This window comes from Nestor notabilis, unplaced genomic scaffold, assembly GCF_000696875.1.
Source record: "Nestor notabilis isolate BGI_N333 unplaced genomic scaffold, ASM69687v1 scaffold4919, whole genome shotgun sequence".
NCBI lineage: Eukaryota > Metazoa > Chordata > Aves > Psittaciformes > Psittacidae > Nestor > Nestor notabilis.
In genome coordinates this window covers 68,213-90,879 of record NW_009944908.1, presented here as the reverse complement: position 1 = coordinate 90,879, position 22,667 = coordinate 68,213, and the positions used below count along the sequence as shown (strand labels likewise).

At 35.1% G+C, this 22,667-nt stretch overlaps 1 protein-coding gene across 1 annotated transcript in view; it reads right to left on the bottom strand.

Moving 5' to 3' along the window:
- The window catches only part of DNAH7 (dynein, axonemal, heavy chain 7), a gene marked incomplete at its 5' end in the record, with an annotated part of 98,485 nt that overhangs the window by 11,058 nt on the left and 64,760 nt on the right, over nucleotides 1–22,667 (bottom strand). The window contains 9 exons of the mRNA XM_010022633.1: nucleotides 3,878–3,970; nucleotides 6,786–6,980; nucleotides 7,578–7,704; nucleotides 10,111–10,446; nucleotides 11,153–11,286; nucleotides 14,120–14,310; nucleotides 15,190–15,344; nucleotides 21,182–21,345; nucleotides 22,469–22,654. Of these exons, the coding sequence (XP_010020935.1) occupies nucleotides 3,878–3,970; nucleotides 6,786–6,980; nucleotides 7,578–7,704; nucleotides 10,111–10,446; nucleotides 11,153–11,286; nucleotides 14,120–14,310; nucleotides 15,190–15,344; nucleotides 21,182–21,345; nucleotides 22,469–22,654 (1,581 nt within the window). The remainder of the gene's footprint in view (nucleotides 1–3,877; nucleotides 3,971–6,785; nucleotides 6,981–7,577; nucleotides 7,705–10,110; nucleotides 10,447–11,152; nucleotides 11,287–14,119; nucleotides 14,311–15,189; nucleotides 15,345–21,181; nucleotides 21,346–22,468; nucleotides 22,655–22,667) is intronic.

Here is a 22,667-nt window from a genome sequence, read left to right as displayed (position 1 = left end):
TTTTTTGTATACTACGCATGAATGTGAAGCTTTAGGTATATTCATATTCAAGAAGAGTTGTGAGCTTCCGCTAAGTCTGAAGAAGATGAAAAATTAAATACTCTAACTTCCTCTGTTCCCAGCTCAGAAATACTGTAGTAGTATGAGTGGCTTCTGCATGTCTAGCTATAGAAATGAATACAGTTGCTTCTCTTGTTTTTATTGGTTTTTTGTTCTTGTTGCTTAGAAGTTAATTTCTTGTATTATATAGTCTTCCTGATTACTAGTTTTCATTCATAAAAAAGAAGCCTACAATAGAAGAAACAAGCAGACATCCAGCAGGAAGGGTGAAGCAGCAGAATGATCACTACTTAAAATTCAGCAATTGAAATTATTTAAATTGTAGAAAACCTAATGTTTATGTCCCTGCAGCCTTTGGCTTGAGCACTAAAAATAAATAAACAGACAGAAATCTACTCAACTTGTACTTTGGCTCACACATAAAACTTCCAGGCTGGATCTGAGATGAGTCGCACTGCAAGAGTTCTCTGAGAATGTGTGAAGTTTGGTAACTGAAACAAACTTACTTCATTTTTAGTGTTCTGTCCAGATGTGCTCCCTCTGTGACCAGTTATAGATGTAGTGTTCTACTTGCATAACTTATATTTAAAGATTCCGTACATCCATGGTCTGAAAATATTCTCTATGGTCCTGGCTATGGCAGAGCTCATGCACTGCTACTGAAATGCATGTGTAGCATGACAACATCTAGTAGATGTCTTTTATTAGAGCAAAACTACTCTTGCACCCTGCAGATACCACAGTTGTGCAGAAACCTGTTCACTACTTGCAGCCTGTTCATTTACTAGTTGCTTATATGCCTGCTTTCAGCCCTCACACGTAAGTATTTTTCACCCTGATCTGTGCTGATAGATCTTGTGGGGAAAGGCATTATTTGTAGGCTCTCAGAGTTGACTGATGCGAACATGAGCTGTGTGTTGGATGAGGCTCTAAACTTCCAAACTGTCACCTGCAGATGGCAAAGGCGGGCTTTGTCCACTGTCCAGATGAAAATGAACCAGACGTGGTAAAATGTTTCTTTTGCTTGATAGAACTGGAAGGCTGGGAACCAAATGATGACCCATGGTAAGCACAGATGTATTCCTCCAAACTTCTTCGACAACATCCCCTTACTCATAAAATTACCAATTTCCTCCATAGCAGTTCACAGAACTGAGGCCTACTGAAAGTTTATCTTACCCAGTAACTTTGAAATAGTTCAACTAGCTTTTATCTGAGATACAGTAAAATCTATTTCATATGTTTTCTGTATGATGCTTTTTCTGCTGATAGATAGTAGAAGTACTGAAGAGAACTGTCTGTTCAGGTATCTTTACTGCTTGAAATGTAACTTTCATGGGTTTAGTATCTGTTCTTATTCTGGGTTTTCACTGCAGGAACGAACACACCAAACGTTCCAACTGTGGCTTTTTAGCCCTCACTAAGGACTTTGATGACCTGACCATGGAGGAATACTACATGCTGGAGATGACACGGCTGAGAACCTTCCTTGTAAGTGTTAACCAAATAATATTAATATAAGCTAGAATGAAAACAAAAACTTTCATCTCTAATATTTCCAATCATTAGCAAGGAGTGATTGTGTAAGGCTAGAACACAACTTGCTTTGAAGTAATGATTTAGGTGCATTATTGGTTAAGAAATCTGCACCTGAACACTTCCTAGTGTAGTAAATTGTGTAGGCTTTTGAAGGAAAAAATGTTTTCCTTTAGAAATGTTTTTCCAACAAATCGTTAGAAAAAATATCTTGGGTACAATAATCAATTCAGGAAGGCTTATAATGAGCAGCTCTATCCTTCTCAGGAAGGATGAACAGCACACGTGAAAAGACAAAATTTGACCAGGTCATTGCTTCATATTCCCAGATTTCCATGTAGATCAGTCTAATTAAGCTTTCAAACTCTAAAGCCCATGGATACTAAGAATCAAGTGACCCAAGGTCCCTAATGAGGCACAATAAAGGTTCGGCATCTTGCTTCCTGGTGGGTTTGCACAAATGAGGTCTTTACTTTGCTGATAATTGATATTGAAAGTATACCTGGTGACTGTCAGGGTTAAGCATTTAAGTTCTGTATACACCAAAATCAAATAAAGAAAACTAGGATCACATGCTGCAGTGGGAGCAGCCTCATATCTTAAAAGGTGGACCAAGAGTGAGAAGATGATGTTACCTAATCCGAACAGCAAATTATTTAAAGCAGTGTTCCAAGGTCCAGTATTGTACTTAAACCTTATTGCACTTAAAGCATCCTTTAAGTACAATATTGTACTTAAAGCAGTATTCCAATAGGCTGTAATATTTTCTAAGTACATTATATATAAAACTTGAAGCAGCAGCTTCAAGTGGGGGACAACTTCCCCCCAAGAATATTGTCACCAATTGCTTGAAGGGGTATGCACTCAGGCTGATCCAGAGCATGCTTGCCATCTTGAAGCATTAATATCTTAATGCATCCCAAGAAGCAAGATCATGCCTTTTGCCACAGAAGAAAATCAAACCCAAGTCTCCATCCCTCATGTGATGTAAAATACAGCTGAAAGTAGGTTCACAATTTACTTTAAAAGTATACTGGACATAACCAAAAGTGGTCACTGAACTGAGCCCTACTGGCAAGACTAATTGAGAAGTTTCTGAATCCAGTGGGACTACGCATGGGAAATAGCTGGCAAACTACATCATTCAGGCAGCAATATGAACCACAGCCTAAAAGTAGACTTCTAAGCTAGAATTAGTGGCAGATTAGTAGGTTTCTGAGGATCTAATTTTTGAATGTAGTAGAACTACACAGTTAAATTGCTCAACTGAGTCTCAATCTTTCGCTTTGCTTTAAGTGCAAAACTGGCAGAAGCATAATAAACTCTTTTGAAGAAGAAGTAGCTGCAACTAGGCAGCGTCTTATGGATAACTTTGTCTCCAAGCATCAGTATACACCACTGCCGCCAGTGCCTGTCCATGCCGAGCCATCTGCCCAACATTCTGAAAGCTCATACCACCAGTCAAAAAAACCCCAGAAGCGTAAAGTCTGAAGGTTTCTCTTCTTCATATGGTACAAACATTTATATTTTCATCTGAATACTACTATAAAGCTAAATGGTTGTGTGATGAAGTGTAGTTAATTCCTTTCACAGGCAATAGAAGCCCTAAGTGTATATAGCAATTCCCATCTTTCATGCTTTGTCGTTATAGCTAGGTGTGGACTAATAGCAGTCCCTCTAACCTGAGTATATATGACAAGTGTCCAAGCAAATACTTGTATTCTGGCTTTTAGTGGGTTGACTTTTTTGGAATAAAGATTCATAACTTTGAGGCCTTTTTGTGATCTGTGCCACATTCAAGCCTCACAGCTAGACAGACTAAATCAGAACAGTTCTGCTTCAAAACACTTTCCATAGAACAAAACAGATCCGTGCATCTGCAGTAATTGCTGCCTTTAAAGTACCTACATTATCTTCTTAGATCAGACAAAATTCACCATAGATAATGACATCCATCAAAAAAGACGTGTAAGCAAATACAGTACATGTACTGAAAAAGGAAAGTCACAAGGCTTGTAAAACAGCCTAAAGAGGAAGAGCTCTGGGGATTTTAGTTATATACACTGAAACTTAACAAAACCTAAAGGCCTACCTTCTGTTTTAAATATTTTTTTAATTACAATTTTAAACTTGCTGAATTTTTTAATCTCATTAACTCCCATTTTCCTTTATGACAGACTGTTGTAGAATGGTTGTAGACAACACAATTGGAATGCATAGTTGTAAATACTTTTAGTTTTCAAGATGGACAGACCTTTTTGAATAAAAGTTTCATACATACTTTATCAGGCCTCAGGCAGCGAATGACAAGCATCCTTTGGAACTCCCCCAGTTTGTCTTGCCACTCTGCAGGAAAATCCTCGTTCTGGGGATTCTAAAAACATGTATTTCAACATTATTTAAAGCATTTGTGAATTACCTCTAGTGAGGGTAAATTATCTTTTAATTTGCCACATTAATCCATGATGTATTTTTTCTTAACCTACAGAAAAGGGGTTGACATGCTTAAAGCTTTAAAACAAAACTACCAAAAACCAAACAAACAAAAGGCACAACCAACCTTTAAATAACTAAGAAGGTTCTCTTATAGCAGGGAAGTTACAGTAATTTTTAAGTGTTTAAAAGATAATAACCCAGTGTTTTTCTCTAGGAAGTACAGAAGGAATGAGGTGGAAGAAACCTGAAAATACACTTTGCCTCCCTCTTTCTGGTAGAACTGTCAGCCTTCAATATTACAATGATAGCCATATAATCAGTGACAATCATATTACAGCACTACCTGATAACTATGAGTTAGGTTACATCTGAATGCAGAAAACTAGCACAGAAAAACAAGAATTGGAAAATTAAGTCAAACAATTCATCGGAGAACTTAGTTTGCAAATGGCCTATGAATAATCCAACTGTTATGTTGTTATTGCAGTTATCCGATTGGGAACAGCAGTTGTTGTGTGGCATGTTAACTTCTTATTAGACAGAAGTACAGTATGCCTTTCTGGAAACATTTTCTCTGCTTGTGAGCTTCTTGCACTTGCCTGAGGAGGGCTGGCCACAGAGGTATGCAGACAAACCCACACAAACTGCATTTTGAGCTACTTTGATTTAGCAAATCAAATCATAATGGAGCTCACATTCTGCTAAGGATCTGCAGCATGGCTCCTGCCTTCCCCGATTTCTAGGCACTCAGTTTCACATTGATTTCACACTGAAATCCAAAATGCTGTATTATTTTTATACTAAGGAAAAAACAGGTACCTCAGAATGACATTTATAACAGCTGTTGAAAAGTTCAGTTAATAATCTGCAAGCTTTGTAGAAACCTGGATGAATTGGGAAACAGTGAGGGCTCCATTGAGTATTACCACTGTGCTGAAAACTCTGCACTTTTCCATGAGAAGGGATGCATCAGTAGCTTTGAGATTAAGCCAGCCAGAAGAGAAGCGAGTTTCAGTTCCTACTCCAAGATATGCAATATAACTTTAGATAAAATAGATGGAATCCTTAAACTGGGGAGTTGAAGTCAGGTCTCCCCTACTTTTGGAAGTGACCTGATCTACAACAGTAGGAGAAAAGTGCACCTCAAACTCCTTTGAAAAAGGACTATGCAGTGTATGGCTGCTGCTGCTAAGTGGCTCATGCAACACTGACTTGTGTGTTCTCTCTAACGCAAATGTATATAGGCATGAAACTGCCATTTTAAAACAATTTGTGTATCACTAACAATTACTGGGAATAAACTACACTGGCAATTAAAAGAAAATAAATGCAACTATCAAAAAGGAATCTTCCCCAAGACTTTTAACTGGCATTTTTGAAAATTATATTGCATTCACATGAAAGTACTAGTATTAAAGCTAGATAGGTAATGAAAGTGTTTTTACATTACAGGAAAAAGCCATAGTGACTCTTCTGTATCAGGACAGTGATAGATAATCCCACTTCTAGCACTCCAGGTTCAGTAACTGAATGTTTTTGGCTTCAGTGTTACTATTTATCAGATTCTTTATCAGTTCTCTAACTGATGACCTGATTCCATCAGTCTCATTTTATTGAATGCCACTTAAATGAAGGAATTTCTATTTATTTCAGTTTGGTTATGCGAATGGACACGTAGCCATCACACACTTCTTGAATCTTTACTTCCAAAAGCCAGCACCTTTCATTTATATTGGGCATTGCTTTAAAAAGCTAGAATTCCAAAGGGGACGTAGTCATCCCCTCCCTCAGCCTCTTTTTCAAATGCCATCATTTCTCTTTTCATTTTCCAAGCAACTATTTCCCGAAGAACAAAAGCCCTCAAGTTGCTGTATCTTTAAGCCCTCATTTAAATAGGCAGGATTTCAAAACCCTTGACATTTACTATGATTGAAACACATGGTGTGTTAAATGGGTGTAAGAAGTCCTGGGTCATTTGACTGAATACTGCTGATAAATTTTCATCTTTTAAGTTAACAGTAAAAAAAGTGTTTCAATGGACTAGCACAAAAGGACAGCATTATCTGAAAATGGAAGTGATTATGGTCAGACATAGTGCAAGCAGGAAAGAAGGATAACTTTTTTAATGAGTTGGCCAGGAAGTATGTGTACAGTGAGCACTTTGCCTATCAAGAAGCAGAAGGGAGGAGTATGATAAAAGAAAAAAAAAAAGGGAGTTAATAGTAAGATTAAACATGAAGCAAATGCCCAAATTTAGATTCTAAGGAAACAGTGGTGAAGTCAAAGACGAAGTCATTAATGCATACATCAGCTCACTGAGAGAACAAGGAATCACAGGTCTCCCAAACCCCATTCTAGTTTCTCTACATGACAATAATTGTTTATTTACACTTGTTCAGGAAAACAGCATATTACATAATAGGAGGAAAAGGCATCCTCAAAGCTTGGTAAACAAATGTATAAACTGATAAGGGACAGCAGTTGCCTTAATTTAGCAAATTTCAGTTTCACCTTCCCACTCCAGGTTTTGTTGCCTTTTTTCCATACAAATTCAATTCAAATCCTGACTTGCTATTCAGAAACTACCTGACAAATTGGAAATAATCTACTACTACACACAATTTGCTTAAATATTTACATTCATATATGTAAGAACATATGATGTAAAATGACAGCACTTTCTTTTCTCTGTATAAATATTTTCAGTGTGTTAATTGGTTTATGAATGCAAGCAATCAGGAATGTTAACATACCAAACTGTCGTATACTAATTTCCATCCATCCTTCAGTTGTGCAAAATTCTTACTGATGCTTGTGAAACATGGTAAGTTTTCTAGTCGACAAATTTCATCCCATGATTTTTGAGGAAGCCAGGTACACGGGTTAGAAAAGGGATTCTCCAAACCTATGCCTCCAGTCAACAGAAACTGCCACTCATTCTCATTAATCTACAAAGAAAAACACTATTCTCAGGACTAAATAAATAAAATACAATGGGTTTAGTATATTATGTAAGAAATACATTTATCTGAATTCTTGCATTCTATACAACTACTAAAAGCTTATACATGGTTAAAATGCATGTGCTTCATTATGAACCTCAAAAGTCCAGGTAAGAAACATTTTATAAAGAATTCCTAGAAATCAATAGAATTCAGTTGGCAGAGTGCTTGATTTTGAGGAATTCTATGCAAAAATAAACACATTTAGCACTGTGAGAAAAATGAGTAGTTTCTCAAATCTATGGCTGCAATTAATTTTGATACTCTCTTAGAACTCAAAATTACATTAAAATTTTACAAAATGCTCACTGTAAGAACAACATAGTCTGGGCTTTGGTTTAAATAATGTTTAGAAAAACTGTTATCATCTAGCTCAGTTTTGCTGTACCTTTTCATTATATATTTACTTTATTCTAGAGAATCTTTTTCAGTGCTTATAATTGCTTATTACAATGAAAATGAAACACCACAAAATCGAGGCTTACGTGATCTAGTTATTTATAAACTTATTTTCCTATTTTACTACAAATGATTTTTAATTACCAATTTTTCATATTTCATGAGATTCACAGTTAGACAAAAAGAGAAGAGCATCTTGTCCTTTTCAAAGAGGGAGCGACAAATATTGACATAGAGAGAGTAAGTAAAATGATCCTTGAGAGTCTTCAGCCTACAGGTGTCAGAAAAAGAACAACCTTCCATTAATACCACTCTAAAGAGTGTGCAGCTCTGGAAACCTATTACAAATCACTGCATCTTCTTTATTCTAATATACATACTCTCCGGTTGATTACCCCCAAGCAATCATTAAATGCATGTACTATTTTGTGAATAAGTAACATGGAAAAAATGAAGTGCAATTACACTTCATGTAACACGTGATTTTCAGAGGAAGTGAGAGGTCCCTTTTGGGACAGGCAGAAAAGAGCAGCAATTTAAAAACTCATTATGAATATGAATTCCAGAGCCAAAATAGTCTATCTTTAAAGGTTATCTGAAATATGTACACTATAATACAAATATATTTACACTTCTGTGATTTATTATAAATATTTTTCTTTAAATACAAAACAAGGAGGCCATCTACTGTTTTATAAAGGTTTAAGTTTGAATACCTAGTCAAAACAAGGAAAAGTCCATTGGGTGGTTAGCAATGCAATATCTGAATTTTCACAAGTATTTCAAATATTTTTCTCAAGGTAGTAACAAAGGTGTGGTGGGGTTCTATGGCTTTTTTCAACTACATAGGTCACCAATCCCTTGATAGGGAGCTACTCAGGGGGTATTTCTGCAGTTCAGAGATGGTGGTCATTCAAAAACCTAAGTGTGATCTATCATAAGTGAAAAGAGGAAAGCTTTTGATAGAAGATCAAGATTGAGAGCAAGCTATGTTGTTTGATCTATTTCTCCTTTTCAGGCTTGTGTTTCAGTATATTTTTTATTTCTCCCATTCAGCTAACAAGAAATAGACCAATTTAAATAATATTACTGTAATATATAAATGCTTCTGGGTTTTTATGAGCATTCTTAAGTTCTTTCAAAATTACTGATTCCTCATCAGTTAAACGGGGATTTTTACAGAAAATACTGACACAAAGATACTGGGACAAAATGTAAACTTTTTTCCAAGTTACAGAAGTAACGTGGTTTGCATGAGAAACGGATGATCACAAATTCTCAGCACAGAGCCTCTCATAAAAAACATCTGGCTAACGAAGATAGTCTTATGCAAGTTACTAGTTCAGAGAAAATTTTCTGTGAGTCTATCTTCCTCTGCCTTCACTGGGCAAAATTAACAAAATGGGCTTATACCAGTCACTCCCTGGGAATGCACACTGTCAACTGGGATTGAGGTCCTATATCTTTATATTTCTGCTTACATAAAGGTTCTGAATCAAACTCAATTATTTTATTTATTACTTACTTTAGTTTAGGCAAGGGGTGGGGGGCAGGTTGAGGTGTAAAAGGGTAAGATTTAAAGTCAAAGAGCTAGGTATATAGAACACAGATTGCCTTATTGGTAAAAGGCTACCTTGAATGTAGTTTCAAATGCAATACTAAATATTAAGCTTTGACTTACATGATTAGTAGCAGTATCTTTGTTAAAACAGTTATGCTAGATTGCCCAGGCCTTGACTTAATTCTAATGAAAAATAAGCTTCATAACCAGTATGCCACTAAATTGAACACTACACATGAAATCACACACACTGAGTATTACCTCACTAGGTGCCACAACTACTTGTATTTATATAAATTATGGACAGTAATGGATAATTCAGAAATTGCCATTTACAGTATTAAGTAGAAACGATTTCTATATGCAAACTGGGAGTAGTTTCCCTCTCCCGTCCTTTGTTCATTTGATGAAGAGGCAAGTAGCTAACTAACAGAAACAATGCTCTGTGATTTGAAGATCAAATAAAACCTCTAGAGTTTAGTAAATGATGTGATATAACACTGAAAAACTTCCTTTAAACGATCTCTGTGTAGACAATTCACTTCAAGGGTATATTTTGAATATTCCTACTGTAATCATACTACTAAGGTTCATCACATGTAAAATAAATTCAGATCATTAAAAATGGCACAGTTTGTCCTGGTCTCAGGAACAAGCTGGAAGAGGGATGGACACCTTACTTATAAAAAAATAAAACGAATTAAATAAAAATTGTTTGGGTTGAAAATTACTGCCTTGCACACTCTACAGCCAAAACCCCAGTCAGAACACTTGAAGAAGTTTCCTGTCTGTTTCTTGAAGACATGCAGAGTCACTACATGAAATATAAAATCAAAGCAAGTGGGCCATTTTAATCTGATACTTTGTAATTTCAGACATGACTTGAGGTAGCTTTTACTAAATAGAAGTAGTGGAATATGTTACACTTGTAATATATTGTACCATTTTGTTCCTAGGAATAAATCATTTTCCAGGGAAATATCTGACGTACATATGTACAAAATACATTTCAAAATGCAATGCTCGAGACAACACGCTTTGGAGAAATAACAGTAACACTTCTGGAGTAACTAGGAAATACATCACTAACTACAAATGGTGAATTATCGCTCTTACCTTGTTGGTAAATCTTCTGATTGCTCTGAATTATCTATAGACATGATGAAAAGGTTAATAAACCACATGAGTGAATACTGGTACATTGGCTCAATGTTGGCTAGATCAGCAATAGAAAAAAACAAGACTGTTGAATGGATAGCAATAGGACAATAGCCCATACGAGCAGCATCAATCTTCTTTTCTGTCTCTTCAGCTACAGCTTGCTTTTCAGAAATCTCATTAGCCAGAACTTTCGAAGAAGACAGTATCTGAATAGCAGTTTCATCCTCCAAAATATTTCCTTCTGAGGCTGAAAGAACTTCTAAAATCTTGTCTTCTATTTCTTTCAGCTGCCTAAAATAATAAACAAGGTTTTTCACACACAAAAATTACAGCTGTTTTCTGTTAGTTCCTATAAAATAAGATAATGTGTAAATTCTATTCTTGGTATGCAACTTACTTACATTAAAAACCTTCTTTTCTTATTAAACATTCCCTTATATTTGTTAAAAATTTATCCACTTAGGCTAAAAATGTGTGGCTAAGGGAGGAAATGACAAACCACTTTTAATACTGCACATTTCATGCTTTGACCCATGGGGAAAGATGCCCTTTGCGATGTGAAATCAGTGCAAATCTAGCGTATAGTGAAAACCTTTCTAAAAGACAACCTTTAATATCTAATGAAAATTTCTGAGGACAGCAAATCATGAGCCAAAATCATTGAAGGGATGCATAAAACCAGAGAACAGGATCAGGAGTTACATTTGCAATGACACAACCTGCAATTCAATTCTTTAATGTTTTTTAATAATCCTGTAAATAGGAAACCATATTAGAAGGAGGAAGGCACAGACAGTAGGAATATAAGTAAGAGTATGCATTCAAATCAGCCTAAAAAACCCAAACAGAAGCCTAAGTTTGGCCTCTCAAAAATAGCAGTCTTGAATTTTCTGTTAAATCAAACAACAAAAAGGGTCTCTGAAGTATCTTTCCCATGAGTGTAGTTCCTTAGAGAGAAATCTGCTTCTATCTCTAACAAGGGAAGTTATCTTGATACCTTTTATTCTCAGCCCCTTGAACGATGAGGGCTTGTTTTTCTTCTTCGAGATCTGGCCTTTCTTTTGCAACTACAATTCCAAGAAGCTGATCTTGCATTCCTTCTGAAGTTATCATGAAGTTCAATAATGTTACCTGTTAAAAGAAATATTTTTTGAGAGATAGTACACTTATGGCCAGGTGCAATTAGAATGCTTCTTCGTTTACAATATGAGGTTTGTATAACGTCATGTATTATACTCAACCAAACTTTTAGAGTAAATGAATAGCAGCTGAGGGTTTAAGATTATGTTAGAAAGCTAACTTCAGGATTAACCCAGGAAGTTAACCACAAAAGCAATGTGACAACAATTTACAGAACTTCATTCCGCTCCTCAAAATTACACTGAAAATTTGAAGATTCAACTTTTTTTTTTTTGTAAGTAAATGTGGTATCGTTTGTTTTCCAGAATTGTTCCATCTGAACATCCCAGTGCAAATGGGATGCTAACACAGTATTTTGTAAAAATATAAAGACCAGGTAGATCACTTTTTCTGGTGTTTAGAAACATTTCCCCCATAAAATTTTTGCTCTTTTCATAAAGTAAGTAATAACATACAGGCTGGGGTTGTACTTCAAACTGTTATTGCCTCTGCCACATTTTCTCTCTTTATTGGCCTCATTCACACGAAGTTTGTGGTGTTGTTATTAGAGGAGTATTTGTATCCTAGAATTAGGATAGCAACATATTTTCTTTTTATCATGGGAAAGTAAGTGACCGGGAAAAAAGTCACTGTTCAAAAGAATTCCCATCCTATGACATATTTATAATGGATCCAGAAAAACCCACATGCTCTTGCTGAAGAAGTGGCAAAAATGCACTGTATTTTACATGAGAAAGGGATGGAATACATTACCAGCAGAAGGGTAGAAAATAGTTAGATGCATGTGGTTCAAAACCAAGAAAATAATCTACTTATCAGTCATCAAGACTAATGAAAGTACTGGTTTTCATTAATTGACTAGGTAGTAGTAACCACAGATTCTTTAGGCTTTTTTGGGGGGTACAGATACCATTGACTTGTATTTCAACAGAACATTCACCTTGAGCATAATGATCAGTTAGAATATGGAATACCTGTGAAGTTAGTTAACTTGTCTTGATCTGCTTCTGCCACTAACATCTGAAAGTTGTCCAAATATTGAGTCTTTAAGGTACTATTTTAACTTTCTTCAAATACATCACTAAGTGTTTTGTTACAGCCTGAACTAAAAAAAAAACAATTTAGGAGTGCAGATAGCACATCACACTGTTCTTTCACACAGAAATTTTGAGAGGAGGTTCAGTTCTATATGACATTAAGAATCAGCATGATCTTCACAAGCAGCATGGCCTATTTCTTCCACACCTTATTTAACAATTCTAGTAATGGGAAATAAAAGAGGGACCTGTTTCAAAACTTCAGGAGTTTTCTATAAGCTCAATTTCTCTTCTTCGAAGTAAAAGGCTACAAACAGTGTTACGAGTTAGCTGTTAGTCAGAGCTGCCATGCTCTGAAGGGTTGGCTGGTTCAGACATCAGAACCTCTGAGGTCTAAGCACACACTGCTGTATCCATGCCACATTTCTCACTGGTCCATGAGGTACAGGCTGATATTTTTTAAGGCCATGAATAAGTCACCTTTCCCTCAGCAGTCCTGAAAATTATCTGACTTTTTTAGTGGTTTTTACTACATTTAATTAATAGTTCTAGAAGCAGAAAAAAGCTACTCCAAATGGCTGATAACAGCAAATACATATCTATAAATCAATGACCTATATCTCTTTGCAGGCTTCACCATGTAAGTCACATTAGAATTCAGTAATCTCTTTCTGTGAGATTATGAAAACTGTATCAATAACCATTTTCCATGGTCTCATGTCATTAGCTAGCTCCTGAATAAACCTCATGACAAATTCACCAATGGATGCTGAAATTAGCTTCAGACTAGGATATTGAGATACCACTTTTCTGCCTCCTGCTCCCTGTATGTGAGCCACCTTAAGTCAGCTAGCTCAGCAGTGTGTGGTGTAGCTGGGCGTATAACCAACCATGTCATGAAGGAACTGCTCCTCATTAGAGCAATTAACAACTTACTTACGTCTGACTGCATGCTGCATTGAACCCAACTAGAGAAGTTTCATATAGCTTTAAAATGCATATGTACATTTTTTTCTGCATCAATACTCCTTCCTTGTCGAAACAACTTATTGTTCCATCTTCCTGAATGTCATAATAGCTTAGAAAGTTTTGATTTCAAGGATTTGTGTTTCAGTATAGTCTATGTTTAACCAAACTGTGAATTTACAATACTTTCCTATAAACAATTCTTCAAAAACAGTAATAAATGAAAGGGGGAATACATCTCCCAAGCAACTTCAAAAAGACTAAACCACCAATTTAATTTTTCAAAGCAGGAAACCACCTTTCTTTTTGTCCTAACATAGAAAATTAAGAATAGCTATAGTTATCAATTATATAAATCTGTAAATGTATTTTCTATCTGATATAAACAAGGCACAATGCCAAAAATTGCTCAGACTCCTGTCCCTAACCATACTACAGATAAAAATCACAAACATGCAAGCCTAATGCAGAGTTTGAATGTGAGCTGACTATTCTATTAAGCCCTTGAAAATATTCTTATAATAAAAGACGACTAAATAGCATCAGGAGATACAGACTGGGAACAGTGATAAAATTACTCAATCAATTAAAGAACTGACAGTATGAGAGAATGACAGTATTGCAAGGTGAAGTATTAGATATGAGAAATGTCAACACTTCTAAGATGACACCAGTCTTTCAGCATTGTAAAATTAAAAAAAAAAAGCAATGTTGGCAGGGAAGGGGGAAAAAAAAAAAAGCCAAAAATCCTTCCCTGGCTTTAGCCAAGGAACCGTTTTGAAATTAAAAGAGAGTCGCACATTCATTTACAGAATTCTCACCTTAACAGATGTTTCAGGAAGATAATGTGGATTTCTCAGCTTAGTTGTAATATAAAAGCGGAATTCAGGAGCATACTCGATAATGGCATCTCCGAGGCAAATGCATATACTCCCTGACTGCTTAAATGTCTGTTTGAGCAAAAGCGGCTCTAGGATAGGATCAAGTTCTTCCCCAATATTCTCCAGTAGCACTTCAGAATAACACAAGAATTAGTAGAATATTCTTGGCATTTATATTACTGATTGACTGTTCTTTACAATACATACGTATAATGTGTATTTAGAGTGTGCAAACAATAAAAATATCAATCAATATCTAGAGATAAGGTTAAGTTTCTTCAAATATTCAGCTGATTGAAAAATGAATTAATGTACTTTTAATTTCTTTTTCTACTATCATATCAACTTGCAAAAAAAAGCAACTAAAATGCTATCACTATTACTGTTGCCAATGGCTTAGAACAGCATTTTAAGTCTATCATTTTTAAAAAGGAAAGTAATAACAAACTAAATAACACGAACCACAGACGTATTTTTGGGTAACTACTTCTGCTCCAATTTTAACTGTAAGAATATGAGACTGTCAAAATCGAGAAAGAAAGAATGGAGAATAAACAATTTCCTCACTTGTACTCTAGTCAGCCACTGAAGAATAACTGGAGTTGTAACTATGTGTTTCATTAATTTATTTCTATTTGAGGGTAATAAGACTACTTGCAATAAAGGTACTACAGAGAATACAAGCATCATTAATTTATAGTCTTGAAGAGACGAAACCAACATTTCTTTTGAGAACTAAAATTATTGTAACATGCAAAAATGACAAATCTCATAGAGCAATTAAAAGATACAAATTAAACTGAGTATTATATTGTGCTAAGTAGTATCTTATAACCTGAGGTGAGGACTTCAATTACTTTAGTACTAATTTGACGCAAAATGAGGGAAAAAAAAATAATTTTCTTTTCCTTAACTATGAGAACATTTGCTACTCACTGGGGTTTCATTTCTTAGCTAATTGTGCCCCCTCCAGGTTCTTCTGTAATTTACACTTCCATTAATCAACTTACCAGGACTGCCAAACTGAATGCAATTTTCCAGTGTTGTAACAAATTGAGAGTCACTAAGTTTGATGATATGCAAATTGTTGGCTTTTTCCATGTTCTTTATCCATTTATTTGCTTGACCCTGAGGATCTATCATCAGAGGCCATCTTCTTGCGTTACTGAAAGGAAAAATACAAACTTTCAAAATTGAAATATAAACTCTTCAGTACCTTAAAGTACTTCTTAAGGCAATTTATTCCTTTTTGTCATTAAAACAGAAGTGTGTCACTATGAAATCATAGTAGGTGCATACTCAATTATAACCCTTAATGAATTTAAAAGGAGACAGATTAAAGTTCTTTGTTTAAAAAAACCCACAATTTTTCTCTTTCAAAAAAGTACTTGGAATAAGACTTCTTACTACTAATAGCACGCTTAGTTTTGAAGTTTTTAACAGCTTTAACAAAGTCAGATGTATAAGTGAGCATTCTTCAAGTGAAAACGAATGGAAATTTCCAATAAGGAACCGTTTTAGAGTTAGTATAAAGGGAAATGTGTAAGTAGATTCAAACACCTTTTAATCCCTAATCTTTAAGCAGAAATGGACAAAAGAACTTCTGCATTTTGTTTTTGGCAGATTTAGTAACTACTTCACATATCTTTTTTTATAGTTTTCTACCACATGTAGTTACATTACCAAGATATCCAAGTCTAGTGAAACACTTTAATGGCCAATTACAATTACAGCAATAACCACCTAAACTAGAAACTATCTAAGCAGGCAAAAGTAAGAATTCCAAAATAAATGTAGTCCTAAAAATTTGGATCAAGGGGCCCAGTCAGATCCTGTTTGGTTACGAGGTACAATACAGTCTACTGCTAGAAGATAAAAACTGGTAATAGCTTTTTTTCCCAGATTCAGCATAAAAAGAAATCTTTCAGACCACTTCTATGGCCTTTATCATTCTTACAAGTTACCTCACACACAGTGACAATGGCAAATCAGTTAAGATTAATATATTTTTAAAAATTGAACTTCTCTCTCTAGAAAACTTGATTCACAAACAAAACTTGTCATGTAAACATGTCTGCATCTGTATTCTTTAGTTTCCTTAAAAATACTAAGATGAAATGTATGCAATTAAGTAAAACACAATCTCTTCTTTTGTCTGATCTTCATTTATACATTTTTTTCTTAGAAAGAGTGATGTTTTATGAAAGGTTTCCACAAATTGTCAACAGAAAGTGATAAGCCTTGAATTAGAAAAAGGTACAGAGGAAGTAGTTGTAGATACTGTGAAAGGTCTAAAAGACAATGCTCAGACAAGTTTAGTTCAGTGCAATCTAAATTCTTGCAGGCTTATTAGTAGTTTCAAAGTTGCTGGCAGGCAAAACTGTAACACATTATACACCTTGATCCTCTTTCAAGAAAAGTAATTTTAAAACTGGTAAAGCACAGTTTAAGACAGAAAAATCATTTTATGTTCTCTGTTACAGTCTCTATTCCATAAACTTATTAAGGACCAAACATAGTTATAAGACCTACTAACACATGTGTAAATACCACAACACACAACAACATGCATGTAACCCTTATTCCAAGGGTTCAGCTGCGACTCAGGCACAGTTCTGTGAGGTGCAGCTTTGTGACTAGATTATCATTACTGAATGTTTTATTTATTAAGCTGTGAGAGGCTAGATAAGCAAAAATATGCAACATATAAAAAGTGAAAAGAAAGCTGAAAGGGAAGTTGGTTGCTTAGCAACTCACAAGAAGTTATGGAACTTTACAAAGAAGAAGAAAGCAGAAACTGGTTTTTATTTTTTTGGCAACTGATGTCAGATTTGGCAGCTCAGCAAGATCAAGAACCAATCCTTTCCAGGCTGCAACAGAGGCAAACATTTCCCCACCTCGATATCAGCCTTCTGGCTGACGTACAAAGCATTCTTGATGCAGCTATGAGCAAACTGATGTTTACCTTAGTAATGTTAGTCCTAACTATCATGTATGTGTATTAGTGAAAAAATACTTCTGTACTCAGAAGTCCTGCTTGCAGAATCTTGCACAGTAAAATGTGTGCAAATGAATGTGACACCTTGGAAGAAGGTATGTATATGGAGCTATATATATGGACCTAGAGAGCAGAAGCAGCTTGAGGTTCTCTGGACTGAAAATGGACATTGCGGAAGCAAGATAACATAAGTTTAGGAGTGAAAGTTTTGGAAGAGAAATCTACCATGCATGGCACTAGCCTGAGATTATGCACAGTATGCTATACAGTATGCTTCTGTGTTACGGATCACAAATTGGACTTGGCAGTGACCCTTCACCAGCTCAAGGAGAATGGCTTTCTTCCCCCTTACAGAATGATTTAGGAAAATGGGTCATCTAAAAGGGACCATGCCCAGCCTACCTATGAAGCAAGAAAAGTTTTCACAAGTAAAATGTATTGAGAGGTTCAGGAAATGCACCTGTAATCCAACAGGACTCACGATAGGTAACAGTGTTCACCAATGGATTCCAAGCATGCTCCAAGAACTGCTGAGCTCCCAGATTGCTAGGTAGTTCAGTTGCTTATGAGAACCCAAAGGGAGACCCAAGGGATAGATGGCCAGGTGATTTTAAGAGTAAGATGACACAAGGTGATAAAGCAATTGCAAACTGTAAATTGAACACAGTGAACTTACATGTTAAGCATATTCTAAACAAGGCACTATTTATGTCATTTGCTTGTAGTAATTTTGCTTGCTCTTATTTTAAATTTGAGAAAATCTCAGCCAAAACCTACATCCCTAATTACTTCACATATTATTTCAGACTGTGTAACAGACATGAAATACTTAAAACTGAATAACTAAAGAGTAATTTTCTAATAACAGCCAAACATACAGCTTTCATTAATGATAAAATCATCTTCACTGATAGGAATGCATAAGAGGTCACTATGTATGTTTGCAAATTATCCCTGAATAGCTTTCCAATTCTGTTTTCTGAAAGATCTGTTGTTATAAAAAACTTGAGCTGCATTTTACATGGTTCCTGGGGTCCTTATATAAAATCAATCTAGGCATAAACTCATAACTACAGGCATAACATGTATCACCAATTTGAGGTAAATTACATCTCACATTTCAAAATTAAAAGCTATCATTATTTACTTTTGAAATGCTAACCATCTTTCCATTAGTTTGAAGATAATTTTGATCAAAGCTTTATAAAAAGTGAAGTGCTAGGATGTACTGTAGAAGCGTTGAATCCATTAACATTTGTCAACTCTTTAGCCTGAGTGATTGAATTATTAATACAGTAATTGCCTAAAAAAGTGTAACATATACAGTCATAATCCCAGTCTATATCCTCTAACTTCAATGAGTAGTTTTGCTTCCAGAAATACAATCAATGCCAATTTTTGAAGTCAAATCAAAGTACATTAAGGTTCTTTAGATAGTGCATTATTTTGTCCTGTTTCATTTTGCCCTTTCCCACATATCCCAGTTGCCAAAGCAGAAGTATTACCCATGCATTTATGCTTCCACAGGTTAACCCTATAATATGCAATTTCAGTTATGTGTGAAAACCTAACATTCACTCTACAGTAAAAGAAGTATTCATTCACCAGTACTATACAACATGACTCTGCAGTCTGTAGAATTGTCAGTCTAAGAAAACTGTAGTAAAAATGAAAGATTTATATCAGTAAGTTTCTGCAGTAGCACACTGTATTAAAGATGCATAAATGTTAGTTACCTGTTATCATAGACTTGACAACCATTAACCTGGCTATGGAAATGAATTGTAAGAATTATTTATTCATCATCCAGAAAAGAAAACCAATAGATGTGACATAAATGGGTAGCAATCACAAACAGAAAAGCAGTTAAAACAACGTTGTTCCACAGTCAGTTCAGCTTCAGCTGTACTAAGAACAAAACCTGGAAACTAAAAGTCAGTAGGAATGCATTAGCAAGCATACTGGGCAGGACTGAGAGGATTTTTTGTTTCACAAACACAAAGTCCAAATGAAAATCATAACTGCTTATGCAAGGCCGCAAAGCTTAGTGTATTGCAAGTACCCAGCTCTGTATTCAACACAAGTGTCAGTGCCACGCATATCTCAGCCATCAGCAGACTCATTAATCTAAAGGTAATCGCTAGTGAGCTGCAGATATTTCTAGATGTTAAAACATTACATGGTCAGTTCCCATGCTACACATTGTCAAAGAAATCAGTGATGTTTGCACTGACTGTGACATTGATATATACCAGGTAAACTCTGCCCAGACAAACATACTTCTAGTGACTAATGTGAGACAGATGTGCATGTATTAGAACACCACATAAGAATGCAGAATAATCTTTAAAGTGAAAGGCAATAATATTAAGATTTAGAGTTCATGGGATCCATATTTTCTTTCCATGAGTAATTCTGAGATTTCAGAATTTGTTCCACCTGCCAAATAACAACGAGAATATCTTTAAATATACAGAATTTTAAAAATGTTTTAGATCAAACAATATATTGTTAGATAAATTCAAAGTATTTTATCTGGATGTAGCTTAAGATAATTACAAAAGGGAAAATTTAGAAACAAAAAGGGAATTTCAAAATGAAAACTAAATCCTTCTTTCCTTATCAGAACTTTCTTCAATTTGTGATGAGACTATTGTAATTCTAACTACATTACAATAGGAAGCTGCAATTGCAACTGCCATGCTTTTAACTGTAAATAGTATTTAGTAAATTCCAGCACTCCAAAGATGTAATCAAGTTTCTGCTATGAATTCACTTATTTTTTAAAGTTGTTTGAGGACTGGACTGAGTGCAAAGAAGACTTTGTGGTGCCCCATTCATTATTCCTACTACAGAGGTCTCTACACTAACCCCAAAACCAGAATTCTCTTAGCTGTTGTCTAGGAATATGCTGGGTTGTTCTGCTACAGAAGGGATCCCAGGAATTTCTAGTCTGTATGAAGTACTGGTAGGGAAATGAGGCCCTAATGAAAACAGCTGCCAAATTGTCAGTACAGATACACTTTTTCACCTTTCATCAAATATCTAAAACTCACATAGATGAGGAAGACCAGTATCTAACTCCCAGCTGCCTGACGGGATGTGAAAGCCCATGTTTCTGAAATTGGAGGTTATTGCAGGAACACCTTTTCTTGCTGAAGCAGTTTAAAAGTACACAGAATAAAAGGCAAGAAACAGAGAAAGAAACTGGCAAGAACACATGGTTGGGATCATCTTCTGTAAGAAAGACTAGAAAGTCCATTCTAGCTTTTTGCACCTCCTTTACTGCCTTCAATAAAGATACACATGGGCCTTTTTTTGCTGTTTTGTTACTGTGCCCTAGCAAAATAAAGATCCAGTTCCCAGTGTACAAAACAACACTTCCAAAATGTCACGGCTTTATACACTAAATATGTTACAAGCCTGGATGTTAATCTCCTACCAGTTGGCAACATAAACTGGAAAACTGTTTATAGAGAGCTAATCAAGATATTATCTATATTTCCAGTGCCATCTTAGGGGAAAAGTATGTGACCCTCATAGAAAGATTAGCAAAATAATCTCCAGTACCTCTGCAGAGACACCTCTTGGCAGCAACTGTGGTAGCACATTTCTCTAAAATTAAAGTGCTTTTTTAAGGAGAATTACTTCTGTGTCTACTGATTACACAACAAGAACAGTACTCAAAATTCTACTTCTGGAGCACTTTAGGATGCCTTAAACTGAATCCAGTGTGCAGCATGTTTGTAAAAAAAAAAGGGAGGGGGGGAAGAAGGTATCAGTATATCAATCCATAGGAGTTAAAAAGGAGGGGAGTAAACTCACAGATCAAAAGAAATTTACCTTATAAAGTACTATTAGTATTTTTTATTAATTTGAACATTACAGGCATTTTATAACTGTGATTGTTAAACTGGATATACAGTAGAAAACTGTCTATAAAAATAGAAAAGCATGTTGTGACAAGCTACTTAATGAATATTTTCCCTTTTTTTTTTACTTACGAAATGATGATGCCATTATCAATAGAAAACATGTCATAAGGTAGTCCAGCAATATTCCAAGCTCTGATCTGTATTGGTTCTCCCAGGGTATTTGTTAAGGAAAAGTCATCAGAACAAGGAATGTTTCTTGTTTTACATAGCAATACCCACTCTTTAGTTTGCATCTAGATAGGAAGAAAACAAATATTAACTGAAGTTCTGCCTCTTCACAGATTTTTCAAACCATTATAAAAAAAATGTAGTTTTCAACCCATTTCCCATAACATATCCTACATGCAAGACCACCAGATCTTCAAATGGAAAGAAACTCATCTTTCTGTATAAAATGTCTAAAAATGTCTTTAAAAAAATGCCTTCATATGTGATTTCTGTATATGAAATACAAGTTTATTTGGTCAGAGCCTTGGTATGATTTCATTTAACATACTACCAGCAGTAGTGTTCTGTATTGTAAGTATAATTAATAATATAACTTATAATATTTATAATATAATTAATAATATAATTAATAATATAATTTACTCATACTTGTTTGAAAGAATGGTATGAAATTTTCTAAGAAAAAATGGATGAAGGAAGTACAGTGAAGGGAAAGTTGAAATAAGGATTACATCCAAATACTGTGTTCAAATGAGGTACATTAATTTCTTTTCTCTCTTCATTTTTAGCAACTTTATATATCCTTTGACTTGATTTTCAAAAGAAATGGAGATTGATTTCTTTGGCTGAATTCAGTGGCAAGTTTTGGTGTTCAAAACCTTTCAAAGTCAGGGTAATCTCAACATCCAAAATTTGTTATAGCTAAAATCAGCTTCCATGTCACAATCTTTTTGTAATCAGAATTTCTTTCACCAAGAGTTACAGGCACAAGTCTGCTGTATTATTGAGCTATTGTATCTTTTGTCTATTTTTGTACAGAATTAGTCCACTTTCAGAACTTGCTTAATTGTGATGCTGCTGAAACAGAAGCTTATTCTGTTTTCTTTCAAGTTAAAGAGAATTTAGCCACTGAATGAGAGTAACCAAAGCCATCACGTATAAAGTTACCAGCAGCTGCTTCAGTGAAGAAAAAGCAACCAAAGGACTCCATGCTTTGTACCGCAATAAGAACAACAAAGGAAGAATTTCCCCTAAGAGTCTTAAAAACAAAACTCAAAATCCTACAATAGTTTCAGTTCCACTTATGAATTCTATTAAAACATAAATAATATAAACTTTGTAATAGAAGAAAAATTAATTAAATTTAATTATTACAAAACCCAGGGACAAAATCCCTGTACATATTACTTGTCTGTAGCTGGATGTAAAGGCTCCTAGGTAAGCTACAATTCCTGATGAAATAAGTATATCTCCAGTCAAATTGGTGTACTTCTGTCCCAGGTCCAAAGCAGTCTCATGCCAGCGAGTTTTCTCGCCCCCAAGGCCACTGATCAATTGTTCTGCTCGCTGTAGTTTTTTGCTGCATAAGTCAACCTCAAAATGAAAA